The 15,020-nt window shown below is 32.0% G+C and overlaps 1 protein-coding gene across 14 annotated transcripts in view; it reads left to right on the top strand.

Annotated features, from left to right (window-relative positions):
• The window catches only part of LOC109607008 (serine/threonine-protein kinase tousled-like 2), a 144,932-nt gene extending 130,860 nt beyond the window's left edge, over positions 1–14,072 (top strand). For 10 of the 14 annotated variants that reach the window (XM_049967884.1, XM_049967892.1, XM_049967891.1 and 7 more), the window contains 8 exons: positions 6,646–6,887; positions 7,048–7,191; positions 7,388–7,912; positions 7,970–8,295; positions 8,393–8,540; positions 10,632–10,882; positions 10,945–11,164; positions 11,219–14,072. In XM_049967884.1, the coding sequence (XP_049823841.1) occupies positions 6,646–6,887; positions 7,048–7,191; positions 7,388–7,912; positions 7,970–8,295; positions 8,393–8,540; positions 10,632–10,882; positions 10,945–11,164; positions 11,219–11,464 (2,102 nt within the window). In that variant the 3' untranslated portion in view covers positions 11,465–14,072. The remainder of the gene's footprint in view (positions 1–6,645; positions 6,888–7,047; positions 7,192–7,387; positions 7,913–7,969; positions 8,296–8,392; positions 8,541–10,631; positions 10,883–10,944; positions 11,165–11,218) is intronic. The other 4 variants (XM_049967887.1, XM_049967886.1, XM_049967883.1 and 1 more) reach the window with 3 other exon arrangements.
• The last annotated feature ends 948 nt before the right edge of the window (positions 14,073–15,020 follow it).

Below are 15,020 nucleotides of genomic sequence, written 5' to 3'. Positions count from 1 at the left end.
TGTCATTAATTTGCTTTAGTCCAAACCACCCACAATTGACCATCATTTAAAGGGACAATTCTGTGTTAATTTTTGCAATTGTGCTCGAATTTGTGGCTTCAATGAGTAATTTTGGATGGGTGTTTATTATTTTCTTTGTCAAAATTAGCACTTTAAAACACATTAGGATTATAATTATTGGGTGATAATTGTACAACAGACACTACGTATAGTATTAACTAATTTCAAAGGGCAGATTTTTCCCCCCATAAAGTATTTTAAATATTTTCATTCACTGGGGAAATTTATCTATTTACAACTACAAAAATATTCTATTTAACCGTTCTGATAAGTGTTAAGGAAAGTCATGATGAAATATGAGGGAGCTATTACAATGTTTGTGGCAATAAAATTATTTTACAACAATTATTGAGTGGAATAAAAATTTACTGGTGATACTGAGTATGTTCTATTTTTGTCACCGATGTTTAAATAGGTTTTCTGTAAATAAAACACATTCAATGTTAGCTTTTAGTTGTTAAACAACGTTGTGTAACTAATCAGTAAGTGACTAAAATAATTTATAATAATAATTGTGTCATTTTTGTTCACATTTAAGGAAATTTTACTGATTAGTATCAGTCCAGTAAATAATTTATTGGACAGATTTGTCAACTTAAGACTTCAAATATAAAGAACGAATGAAATCTTTTTAGTATTTTTACAATTAATGTAATAAAAATGTGACAAAACGTGGAATTAAGTGATTTAAATGTTGTGGTAATTAAGCAATCTTAGTGGTAATTGGAAATTTTAATGGACACAATGATAATTTACAAGTGATACAAAGTACGTCCTATTTCTGTCATCATTGTTTAAATTAGTTTTTGTAAATAAAATACGTGTAATGTTTGTTTTAAGTCAGTTGTTTGTAATAGAAGAAAGAAAGAAAAATATGAATTAATTATTACATAAATTAATTAATTAATTAATTAATTAATTAGTGTATAGTTAGTGGTAGATTTAATAACAGTGTTTCAATATTTAGGCAAGTAAGTAAATCGGTTTGGCTTTTTGAATATTGCTTTCTAGTTTGTTCCACATTGGTGAGGAAAAGTAGAGATCGGGATGCAAATTTATACATTGTGAAAAGGCCGAAATGGACCACTTAAAACGCACTGAACCCGGCTGACCTCAAGACAATCGTACCGTGTGAATAAAACAATTAAGGTCCGCCATCGCTTAATATTTTTCAGTAATTAAATGTAATTGTGAAATTACAGTTACTCTCTAAGTCGCACTGTCTCCTTTTATTTTAGTTTTCGACGATAAAATCGTCGCGTTCAATCACTATAAAACACATGTCGCAAAATAAAATGCAATAACGTTTTATGATTGACAATTACAATACACTATGGCTACGGCTATTGCACTTTCACTACGAAATTATTTCGTGCCTTCATAAGGCTCATGAGGCTCATAAGGAAATTATTTTCTATGCTGTTGTTCACAATGAGATACAGTTTATTCAAATTTTAGTAAATTTTACACGATTCTCTTAATTTTTATAATATTTTAATCTATTTTTTTTTTCTTAAATAAAGAGAACAGACTATAATTAAATTAGTTAATTTGTATACTAATTTTTTTATCTGTTTTTTAAATTTAATTGGTTAATTTTCCAAATTTTATGAATTAAAATTTAATATTATTTTATTTTTTTTTTTTCAAATTCAATTGTTATTTTAATTTTTAATATCTTAATTTATTAAATATTATTAATTTATATATTTTTTTCACATTTTTTAATTTTCATTTTCTTAATTTATTAAATATTATTAATATATATGTTTTATACATAATTTATTTTACTTAATTTTCTGTGCTTAATTCATTAAATTTTATGAATTTAAAGTGATAACTTAATTTAAATTAATAATATTATTTTAGCTACATCAAATTTATTTATTTTAATTTTTTGAGTTTAATTAAATTTAAATGATTAATTTTAACGTTTTTTTTTTTAATTTATTTTTTTTTTAGAATTTTAATTTTATTGTTTCATTTCATTTTTATACTTTTATTTTCAAAGGTTATTTATTTTTAATTATAATAATTTAAATTGATAATTTTAATTTTTTATATTTAATTTGTATATTTTAAATTTTTCAACTTTTTTAGTTAATATTTCAAGTTTTAAATATTTTTATCAATATTTTTTTATATTTAATTTGTATATTTTAATTTTCTGAGCTTAATTTATTAAATTTGACGAATTTAAATTGATAATTGTAATTTTTTTATTATTTAATTTGTTATTTTTATTATTTTTTTAATTGAATTAGTTTAAGTTAATAATATTATTTATACTACATCAATTTTTTTAATTTTAATATATATTTTTTAATTTATTTTAAATTTTTTAGACATTTAGAATTTTAATTTTAATTTTTTTACATTTAATTTGAATATTTTAATTTTCAAAGGTTAATTTTTTTAACTTTATAAATTTAAATTGCTGATTTTATTTTTTTTTAATTAAAGTTGATGTTTTTATTTTTTTTATAGTATTTTATTTTAATTTAATTTTGTAAATTTATTTTTTTTTTGTGTTTAATTTTTTAATTTCAGTTTTTTAAGTTAATATTTGAAGCCAATATTATAAAATTTTATAAATTTTAATTAATACTTTTTAATTTGTTTTTTTAATAAATTGTAATTTAATTCTTATTACATTTAATTTGTTAATTTTAATATTTTCAAGCTTAATTTTATGAATTTAAATTAATAATTTTAATTTTTTGAGTTTTAAATTTTGTAAATTTAAGTTGCTAATTTTATTTTTTTCATTTAGTTGTTATATAGTATTAACATAATATTTAAAACTTTATAAATTTAAATTTTTAGTTATTTTTTAAGCTTAATTTATAAAATTATCAAAATTTAAATTATTACATTTTTAATTTTCTAAGATTAAATTAATTTTATTTTATTTTCTTAATATTTCATTTGTTAATTTAATTTTTTTCTCACATTTAAATTAATATTTTTATTTTTTTTTACATTTGATTGTTAATTTTAGTTCTTTTTTTTAAATAATAATTTAATATTTTTACACGTAATTAATACATTTTAATTTTTTGAGAATAATTTTTAATTTTAATTTTTTAAATTTAATTTGCTTATTTTATTTTTTAAGTTTATTTTTTTATAATATAACAAAAAACAGCAAATTCCTTTAAAACAGAGGCCCAATATTTTGTCCCTTCATGTACCTCAATTGACATAAATATTTCTTTGTTGTTTATATTATATAACTCTCCGAATTCTGAAGAAAACTCATGAAATTGTTCAAACTAATATTATTAAACTAATTTAAACAGTTCCAATTGAACACAAAACTGTATAATCACCACTAATACCTTCGACACGATCCGAATAAAATTTCACAATGGAAAAGTTCACGTTAGAAAATAAATAATGGTTCGGATTTTTTCGCCGCTCCACTAAAACTGGGTCATTTGTACAGTCTCTGATGTAAAAGCGTCGTCTTAAAATCGTATCGATCCGATTTATTATTACGTATTACACAAAACAGGCGCACAATACGAAATTGAATCATTTTTATAACGACGCCATCGATTCGGGGGCCTAATTTATTCGATATTAATAGAAAAAACCGGTGCGGGTTCTATTTGTGGACGTCCCATTGTTTTATGTTATGGTATGTTGTTAATTTGGATGGTGTGAACGTGTGGGTGGGAGGTGATTTCTTTACTTTTCGTTATTAACACCAATATTATTGGTTTTTCCTTGACCTGAGCAATGGACACATTAATATTGTTATTAGTCCTTTAGAAAACATTGATTTTTTGTCGGCCTGGGGGGTGGTTGAGTCACTAATTAAGTAGGTGACGTAAGCAACAAAACAATAAATTAATTGACCATATTAATTGTTGTCCAAAATTATATATACACGTACAAATTTTATTTAAATAATCCTGTGTATGGTACAAATAGATACATCCTGAGATTTGTTGCTGACCGTTGATACTTAGAACTGCTTAGAACATTTGCATTTTTAATAACTTGTCCTTGACAAAAATATAAATATATATCTCTTGTCGTTTCGGAATTTTTCCACTCCATTGTCCGTCGATTACCAATCATATTTCGGAACTGATACATTATGATATTGTTTTGACCTTTCACCGTCTATATTTATAGCTCAGTTGTACATTACCCGAATTGTCGCAACGAAACGGAAAAAATCAAGAAGCCAATACTCAGTCAAAACCCTTATGTATGACATAATTACTGTTGTGGTAATTTTATAAACTATTTTAGTTGCTTACTGAGTTGTATAAGTTGTTTAACTACTAAAAGCTAACATTGGATGTGTTTTATTTACAGAAAACATTTTTAAACATCGGTGACAAAAATAGAACATACTCTGTATCACCAGTAAATTTTTATTCCACTTAATAATTGTTGTTAAATAATTTCATTGCCACAAACGTTGTAATAGTTCCCTCATATTTCATCATGACTTTCCTTAACACTTATCAGAACGGTTAAATAGAATATTTTTGTAGTTGTAAATAGATAAATTTCCCCAGTGAATGAAAATATTTAAAATACTTTATGGGGAGAAAAATCTGCCCTTTGAAATTAGTTAATACTATACGTAGTGTTTGTTGTGCAATTATCACCCAATAATTATAATCCTAATGTGTTTTAAAGTGCTAATTTTGACAAAGAAAATTATAAACACCCATCCAAATTACTCATTGAAGCCACAATTTTGAGCACAATTGTAAAAATTAGCACTGAATTGTCCCTTTAAATGATGGTCAATTGTGGGTGGTTTGCACTAAAGTAAATTAATGACTAAAAGTAAAAACAACACAATCAATAATAGGATCAAAAGTATTGAATTGTTTCATTTCTTGTGCTCAAGTGGCCCAACGATTAAAATTTTCAAGTCACCACAGCCCCAAACCCTCATTGAATTGTTTATTTAATTACTTACGTTAACATCTACAACAAATAAACGTAGAGGAATTAATATTTGAAGCTGATATTCATGTTAATATTCACCATATACAAACTCCAAGCCTGTATTGTTTAATATACTAACAATGGGTATTTTTTTGTTTATTTAAATGTTCGCCCTAAAGTTACCGACACTGTAATTAATTAAATCCCCAATTGTACACCATTATGTTTAGTAAATACTGGTTTTACTTTGTGGTTTTAATTTTATTAATCGGTTTAATTTTAAAGCCTAAAAGATTTATCTTCGACACAATTATTAACGTGTCTATTTAATAACTATTTTCTTGGTTAGTTAATCACACCAACATTGTTTGAAGTCAAAAAAGGGGCAACATTCGACGTGTTTTATTTACAGGAAACGTATTTAAAAGGCTGGAGATGAAAATGGGACGTACCCTGCATCACCAGTAACTTTTTATTGCGTGCATTAAAATTTACAATGGCTTTAAAAAATTCTTTATTGTCACAACAATTAAAGCAAATTTAATTTTTCCTTATTTCGACTTTATTTCTATAAAAACTGTCCGAATGATGCATTTATGGGTTAATTAACTTCAAAAGTTTTAAATGATGAATTATTAAATCAGTGAAACTTAATAAAAATTAGCAAATAATTTGTGGAATATAACTCTGCAATTTAAAATTTGTTAATATCATACCGAGTGTTTGTTTTATAATTAGCACAAGGTATTTTTAATCCTCTCGTTTTCTAACGTGTCAATTTTACCCTCAAGAAATTGTAAACGTCAGTTCTAATTACACATTGATGTTACGTGAAAAAATTAACTTTGAATTGCCTTTAAATGTTTATCTATTGCAGTTTTTATTAGAGGTAGCTTCGATTACAACATTAAATTAATGACAAAAATAGACAACCAATTTATAATTATCAAAAGTATTGAAAATAGCTCATTTTTTATACTAAACACAGTTTAATCATTAAAATTATCAAGTTAACGTTGAAAACTATTCTTCAAATAATAGTTTATGTAGTTAGGCCATAGATTTATATGTTCTTTAATTTTATTAACTTAAAAAAGGATTAATTTAATACTAATGCAGCAATTTCATTAATTATTTTCTTTTAAAATTGCTGAAATTTGATGAATTTTATTTACAGAAATGCAGTAAAATATCATTATTTTGTTGAGATTTTATAAAAATATACAAAAAATACATTTTTTTTTTTTTAAATTTGAGTATTATATTGATATTTTTTTCTAATAAATTAAATCAATGAAACTTAATAAACATAGATTGTTTGTGTCCTTTAATTCTATTAATCGATATTAATCGTTTCATAAACTTAAAAAAGCATCAATTACAGACACAATTACTAAAGCAACAATTTTATCAATTATTTTCTTATAAAATAGCTGAAATTTGAATGATTTTACATAGATAAATTCAATTATAGTGCTCTATTAAAAATCATTATTTTGTTGATATTTAATAAAAATAGGTAAAGTAATACATTTTTCTTAAATTAGACTTATAAACAACATTGACATTTTTTTTAAATAAATTAGAAGGAGTAACATAAGTTAGTTAATAGGAAAGTAGCTAAATTTGATAAATATATCTAAATCATTTTTTTTTCTCCACCAGGTTCGTCTCACAGCGACAAGGAGGTGGACCCGAATACTCCGGAGAAGGTGCCGCGCACCCCCTCCGACCGGAAGCGGAAACGGAAACCGGACGACGGGGGCGGCATGCCGGGCAAGGGGGTGCGGAACCAACAGCCCGCCGACAAGAAGATCAACGACTACTTCAAACATTCGGGGAACAGTCCCATCAGGCACGGCGGAGCCAAGAGCCCCTCCTCGCAGCAACCCTATCCAATGGTAATGGTAAATACCGGGACTTGGTCCACTTTAATAAACTCATTTATTTATTTATTTATTTATTTACTTATTGTCCCGTTGGGTGTTTATTTAATTAATGAATTGAAGTAAAGTGGTGGGAATGTGGGTGATTTTGTTGGGGGATAAGTATGATAACTGATCGCAGTTCTCTGTCTTGCAGTTACCTCCCTCGCCGCAGCAGCCGGTGGGTCTGCCGTCTCCTCAGGTGTCTGTAAACTCGGTTCCTCCTTTCGAATTTTACAAACAACAAACACCTCGGCTGCCCTCCTCGGTTAGCAAACAAATACAGGCAAGTTTCTCCCCTTTTTAACAACGATCTGTTATTGGTGGTGGTGGTGATGATGATGATGATGATGATAAATCCTGATCCGGAAACACCATGACGGTCACACAATGTTTCAAGACGGGACTGACCCCCTTTTTAATCATTAAACTTCGAGGTTTAATAGGTTTGTTTGGTTTTAATGGTTTGGTTTAATTTTTAGACTGAATTGACGTGTCACCGGATAACGGAGTTCGAGACGCAAGCCTCGTCCGATCTCGAGGTGCGGAACAACAAGATCGAGGAGCTGACGCGACAGCAGGACGATCTGCGACATCAGATCGCGACGCAACAGAAAACCATCGACCAGCACAAGCAGCACATCAACAAGTGCATCGAGGTGGTCAAGAAGCTGCTCAAGGAGAAGAGCTCGATAGAGAAGAAGGAGGCGCGACAGAAGTGCATGCAGAACAGGCTCAGGCTCGGGCAGTTCGTGACGCAGCGCGTCGGCGCCACCTTTCAGGAGAATTGGACTGATGGACACGCGTTCCAGGAACTGGCCAGGCGACAGGAGGAAATAACGGCGGAACGCGAGGAGATCGACAGGCAGAAGAAGCTGTTGGGCAAGAAGAGGCCGTCGAACAACGAGAGCGGCCGGAAGCGGAACAACTCGAACGCCATGCACAACGGCACGACGGACTCGGGTTTCCTGAAGCCGGACGCCGTGCCCGGCTCCCTCACAGTTCAAGTAATACACCAACGCCACCGCCCCAAATTGATTAATAACTTGGTTATTTATTTGTAGGAGTACTACGAGTCTGATGAGATCTTGAAGCTGCGGCAGAACGCGCTGAAAAAGGAGGACGCCGACCTGCAGCTGGAGATGGAGAAGTTGGAGCGTGAACGCAACCTGCACATCAGGGAGCTGAAGCGCATCCACAACGAGGACCAGTCGAGATTCAACAACCACCCGGTGCTGAACGACCGCTATCTGCTGCTGATGCTGCTGGGCAAAGGCGGCTTCAGCGAGGTGCACAAGGCGTTCGACCTCAAGGAGCAGAGGTACGTCGCCTGCAAGGTGCACCAGCTCAACAAGGACTGGAAGGAGGACAAAAAGGCTAATTATATCAAGTGAGTGGTGGTAAAAATCGAATCTTATGGATGTATTGGGATTATACTTTTCGTATTAGTTTGGACACTCGATTTATTGTGTTAATTTTTGTTGCAGACACGCGTTAAGGGAGTACAACATCCATAAAGCGTTAGATCACCCGCGAGTAGTGAAATTATACGATGTATTTGAAATAGATGCAAATTCCTTCTGTACAGTCCTAGAATACTGTGATGGTCATGATCTTGACTTTTATTTAAAGCAGGTAAGCATCGTTAAAAGGGATTTAATTCTATGTCTAATTTTATGAATCTGCTTCCCTTATTTCTATGATTATACATGTGACATCTATAAAAGATCCTTTTTATATTGATTATGACTAACACAGCAAGTGTACATTTTATTTTTGGATCCCTATTTTTAAACGTAGCTTTGATACAACAATGTTCATTTCTTGAGTTCCAAAGCTGAATTTTTAGGATAGTTTACGGACAAAATGAAGTAAATTCTCAAGAAGTTTCCTATAATTTTTAAAATAAACCTTAAAATCATATTGTTAATGAGAGAAAACTTGGAGATTTTAAAAATTCACAGCTTCTGGGCCATTTGTATTCCAAAATTGATTATTTTAGGATAGTTTAGAAAGAGATTGAAGTAAATTTCAAGTGATTTTTAATTGTTATACCTCAAAACACGTATATTTTAAAAATAAACACTGAAATTATGATATATTGGATAGAAATCTGAAGAATTTAATAACTCACAGCTCTTGCACCATTTGTATTCCAAATTTGAAAGTTTCAGGATAGTTTGTTGTTAGAATGAAGTTAATTTTCAAGTTGTTTCGAGTACTTTTTTAGTTATCAGAAAGAAATTATAGCCAGAAGCAGAGATACTTCAAAAAATAAGCCCTGAAATTATAATATATTCTATAGATATCTGAATAATTTAAGAATTCACAGCTCCTGCACCATTCCTATTCCAAATTTGAAACTTTCAGGATAGTTTGGTGATAAAATGAAGTTAATTTTCAAGTAGTGTCGAGTATTTTTCAGTTGCCTGATAGAAACTATACCCAAATGCAGAAATATTTCAAACATAAACCCTGAAATTATAATATGTTGTATAGAAATCTGAAGAATTTAAGAATTGACAGCTCCTGCACCATTCCTATTCCAAATTTGAAATTTTCAGGATAGTTTGGTGATGAAATGAAGTTAATTTTCAAGTAGTTTTGAGTATTTTTCAGTTGTCTGAAAGAAACTAAACCCAAAAGCAGAAATATTTCAAACATAAACCCTGAAATTATAATATATTGTATAGAAATCTGAAGAATTTAAGAATTCACAGCTCCTGCACCATTTCTATTCCAAATTTGAAACTTTTAGGATAGTTTGATGATGGAATGAAGTTAATTTCCAAGTAGTGTCGAGTATTTTTCAGTTGCCTGAGAGAAACTATACCCAAAAGCAGAGATATTTCAAAAATAAACCCTGAAATTATAATATATTGTAAAGAAATCTGATAAATTTAAGAATTCAGCTCCTACAACATTTCTATTCCAAATTTGAAACTTTCAGGATAGTTTGGTGATGAAATGAAGTTAATTTTCAAGTAGTTTCGAGTATTTTTCAGTTGCCTGAAAGGAACTATACCCAAAAGCAGAGATATTTCAAAAATAAACCCTGAAATTATAATATATTGTATAGAAATCTGAAGAATTTAAGAATTCACAGCTCCTGCACCATTTCTATTCCAAATTTGAAACTTTCAGGATAGTTTGATGATGGAATGAAGTTAATTTTCAAGTAGTTTCGAGTATTTTTCAGTTGCCTGAAAGAAACTATACCCAAAAGCAGAGATATTTCAAAAATAAACCCTGAAATTATAATATATTGTATAGAAATCTGAAAAATTTAAGAATTCAGCTCCTACAACATTTCTATTCCAAATTTGAAACTTTCAGGATAGTTTGGTGATGAAATGAAGTTAATTTTCAAGTAGTGTCGAGTATTTTTCAGTTGCCTGAAAGGAACTATACCCAAAAGCAGAGATATTTCAAAAATAAACCCTGAAATTATAATATATTGTATAGAAATCTGAAGAATTTAAGAATTCACAGCTCCTGCACCATTCCTATCCCAAATTTGAAACTTTCAGGATAGTTTGGTGATGAAATGAAGTTAATTTTCAAGTAGTGTCGAGTATTTTTCAGTTGCCTGAAAGAAACCAAAAGTAGACATATTTCAAAAATAAACCCTGAAATTATAATTATTATATATTTTATTTATCCCTTGTTTATAAATACATTAATTAATTTTCACGTGTTAATCTGATTTCATTTTAATTTTTAAAGCATAAGACGATACCGGAGAGAGAAGCTAGGTCTATAATAATGCAAGTGGTGTCCGCCCTGAAGTACCTGAACGAGATCAAGCCGCCCGTCATCCACTACGACCTGAAGCCGGGCAACATCCTGCTGACGGAGGGCAACGTGTGCGGCGAGATCAAGATCACCGACTTCGGCCTCAGCAAAGTCATGGACGAGGAGAACTACAACCCCGACCATGGCATGGATCTGACGTCGCAGGGTGCCGGCACCTATTGGTACGTCCGCTCTTCGTGTGTCACTTCAGGACCGTAAAGCTAACTGAAATCGTTGTTTTTAGGTATTTGCCCCCCGAGTGTTTCGTGGTGGGCAAAAACCCGCCGAAGATATCGTCGAAGGTGGACGTGTGGAGTGTAGGAGTCATATTTTATCAGTGTTTGTACGGCAAGAAGCCGTTCGGCCACAACCAATCTCAAGCCACCATACTGGAGGAGAACACTATACTGAAAGCGACCGACGTCCAATTCGCCAACAAACCCGCAGTCACAAACGAGGCCAAGGTACGATCAAAACTAAAGCGTAATCGACACATTAACTAAACGAGTTGTTCACAGAGCTTCATCAGGAGTTGCCTGGCGTACAGGAAGGAGGACCGGATCGACGTGCTGTCGCTGGCCAAGCACGAGTACTTGCAGCCGCCGATGCCCAAGCACCGGCTGACGTCGAACGCGGCCGCGGCGGCGCAGCAGCAACAGGCGGCGCAGGCGCAACAGCAGGCGGTCGCCGCACAGGCGCAGCAGCAGCAGAGCAACTTCTCGACGGGCATGTTCGGCGCGATGAACGCCTCCTCGTCGTCTTAGTGCGTGTTGTCGGTTTGAGTTCGGCTCACGGCGTCTCCTCGGTCGTCGGCGGCGGCGGGGTGTTGCAACCACGCTGCGGGGTTTGACAAATGTTTTTAACGACATGCTTTTTCGTTTTCGTTTTATCGATGGACCGACCGTCTTGGTTTGTAACGAACCAACGGATGTCTTCCTTGGCCTATTCGTCATCAACTAACTAACTAAGTAAATAAACGTGAAGGGTCCCCGGGGGGCGTCGGCAACACCCCGCCCCAACACGCGCACCAATTCAAGACGGACATGTTATTTAATTATAATTACTCGTGAATACAAAGAAAACTAGTGATCTATCGGGACAAACTATGTTATTATTTTTTTCCTTTCGGACAATTAATCTTATATACATACATGTTATATATATATTTAAATAAGACTTGTGGGAGACATTGTTATGTTCAGTGCGGTCGGGACACGCCCCAGTGTGTGCGCCAACAAAAAAAATGTTTAATAATGAAAACCTTTAAAATCTCTTCTCTTGTTGCTTACGCTTCCCCCCCTCCTTCAATCCCCCCCCCCCACGTGGTTTTTCTTATAAAGGTTGGAATTTCCAGGCGGAAAAAGTGTTGATTTATGCCATACCACTTTACGTTATGTTTTTAAGGAGCAGTGATTTTATTTTGTTTTTTTTTATTTTTGTGATATTTTTCGCGAATAGGATGTGTACGACGGACCGCACGTGACCCCTCCCCCCCCAACCACCACCACCGCTTCACGCTGATGGCCCCGCCCCTAATATTTATTTTGTTATAAGGAGTACAGAAGTAGTTTTTAAATAAATTTTGTGAGGATACTTGTGAATTTTTATTGTGAATCACCAGCTGCAGAGGGCGTGCACGTTTTTGTTAATGGATTGTTGCCACCAGGTGGCGCCCGAGCTGTGGGGGCGTGTCCATTAAGAGAAACGTGCACGATTACTTTTTTTGTACGTCTTACGATGAAATGAATAGTTAGGGGAGTCGTGTGCGGTCCCGTTTTACTGTTGTAATTTGTTTTAGGGGATGATATGTAATATGTTTAGCTCTCTGTCGATTCTTAAAGTCTTAAAAAGCCACCTACTACTACTACTACTACTACTAGAGTTAATGTATGGCTATAAAAATACAAGTATATGAGCGTACGCATTGTTTTAAATGTCTGCCTTTATAATAAGAACCAAAAGTCACGAGTCCGATTCATATTTAAGTGCAAACAACTCATAGTCGTATGTTTCCTTTTTATATAATACTATATATATTATACATATATAGATGAAACATTGATAAGTTATTTTATGAAGTGACCTTGCTTTGTACCATAGTGTATTTTTGGTTCGCTACTTTCCCCCTTGTTTTAATTGATCCTCAGTCGGTGGATTTTGTTCGAAAAGTGGTACAATGATGAAAAACTAGGGTTAATTTTTTGTCTGTAGGGCTGTGTGATAAACATTTGGATTAAAATTATTTATTATTAATAATGGAATTCGATTTTTTGTTTCGTAGGTTTAAGTGCATGATATTAGGGATCCAAGACGAAATCAATAAACTTTCGAATCGTTGTAATTTATTTGTAAATAAACCACTTGGAGCTACAAAATTTGCCGTCCCCAATATCATCTTCGTTACTGCAAATTACCCCCTGCCCCCCACCATCATCCCCCGGAAGCAAACGGGGCTTAGAAATTATAAAAACCGTCGGCCTTAACTAAAACTAAACAAGCGAATGAGTAATAGAGCGAGACACCAGTGCTGGAGGGTGTGTCTAGTCCGCCCCGTTTGTGACCCGGGGGAATCACCCCCCACCCCCCAAGGAGTTGTTGAGCTGCTTTTTTGAGGCATTTTCATTTTCGATTTTGCATTTACGCCCCCCCTCTGTCGTTTTTTGTACAGTGAATTTGATGAAAATAAAATAAGTAGTGGTAATGCATAATCAACCTCGGATTTATTCAAAAAAAAAAATAAATAAATAAATAAATAAACCGTAACAAAGGAATCATACCTAGCTACTAAGTTATATTAATAGTTTATATGTATATAAGTGAACAGCTTGAAATTTTGAATATATAGTGAGGTTCTGTAATTAAAATGTCTCAAATGAAAATTCCCTTCGGAGTCCGTTCACTAGACAACAACTGTCACCAAACTTAAAAACTAAAATGAACATGATAACTGAAGTTTCAAATTATGCTGGATGTACGAGTCTTATTATATAATTAAGGGAACGTAAAATAATGCTTAACAATTTGCTTATTATATAAAAAAGAAAGTGTTTTGTTTCAGTTTTGTTAATTGGAAAACTGTTGAAGCATTATTGATGGTTCTTTTTGTGGTTGGATACTTGAGAGGCTATGTTAGGTTCCTCGAACACGACATTTTGTAAATAAATAGTTTCCGTTGCTTGAAGATGATGGGGGACGAGTGGAAAAGGGGGGAAATGGTGCGAACCTAGCCTGGGTTCAACGTATCTAGGCCACTGATAAATGATGATAGTGTATATTACACATTGTTATGCGATTATTATATATTTGTCCAGTTTGATTTGAATGGATCGATTCGGTAACACATTGTAAATATTAATAAAAGTTGTAAGAAAATTGAGAAAATTTTTGTGCTGCAATATTACAAGTTGATGAAAGATTGCCAAAACATGTCCACGATTAATTAAAACTCGCAATTACTACGTAAATACAATACATGTTACTTATTTATACTGTGCTGAATGTGTGGGCGGTGTTTTCTAACGCCACGGACATTGTGATAAGAGTAGTTAAAAAGTCATGTCTAGAATGCAAAAAATGTATCGTTATCTTATTGTTTATTGTAATTGTATCTTTTATTTTATACAACCGTTCACTATTTGTTTTTCCTTTTATTTCTCTTTTTGGTTTTTTTTTTTTGGTATATCCAAACGTTGTACATACAGTGTGTATTGAATTACACAGTAAAAGTTTTGAAATTTAAGTTAATTTATTTTTCTTCTGCAAATTTTTGCGATATAAAAAAATATATAAGTTCTAACTAATTTAATGAACTTTCCTCTTTGTTTTCTTTTTAATACTAATTACCCAAAACCACCAGCCAATTTTATAGATTCAATTTAGAAATGACAGGTAAGTTAGACATTTTTTTCTTGACGCTTTTGACCAATCTTTGGTGTTTACAGTCAAACATAAATATTTATTTTATCTCAGGATTGTTAAGCTCCTAATAATCGAAATTTTGAATTAATTAATTAAGTAATTAGGGGGTCACATTTTAAATATTAAGGGCAGTCGAAATTTGGAACAAAAATTCTTAAAAACAAAGAGTTTGATGGAACAACTCATTAGAAGAAATAAATTTAAAACGCTTTAAGTTCCATAATTACTAATTTTGAGTTTTCAAATGGAGAATTCTTGACCAAACTTATGATAAATTTGTTCACTCTTCTGGATTAAACGAAGTTTTAAATCAAAATAAAGAATTGAATTACTAAATTGTATTGATATTTAAAAATACAGTCAAGAAGTATTAACAAAATTCATGGTGGTGCCATCTATAAC

This window comes from Aethina tumida, chromosome 5 (genome assembly GCF_024364675.1).
Source record: "Aethina tumida isolate Nest 87 chromosome 5, icAetTumi1.1, whole genome shotgun sequence".
Lineage (NCBI taxonomy): Eukaryota > Metazoa > Arthropoda > Insecta > Coleoptera > Nitidulidae > Aethina > Aethina tumida.
The sequence above is the reverse complement of the archived record's forward strand: the minus strand, read 5'-3'. Positions and strand labels throughout refer to the sequence as shown.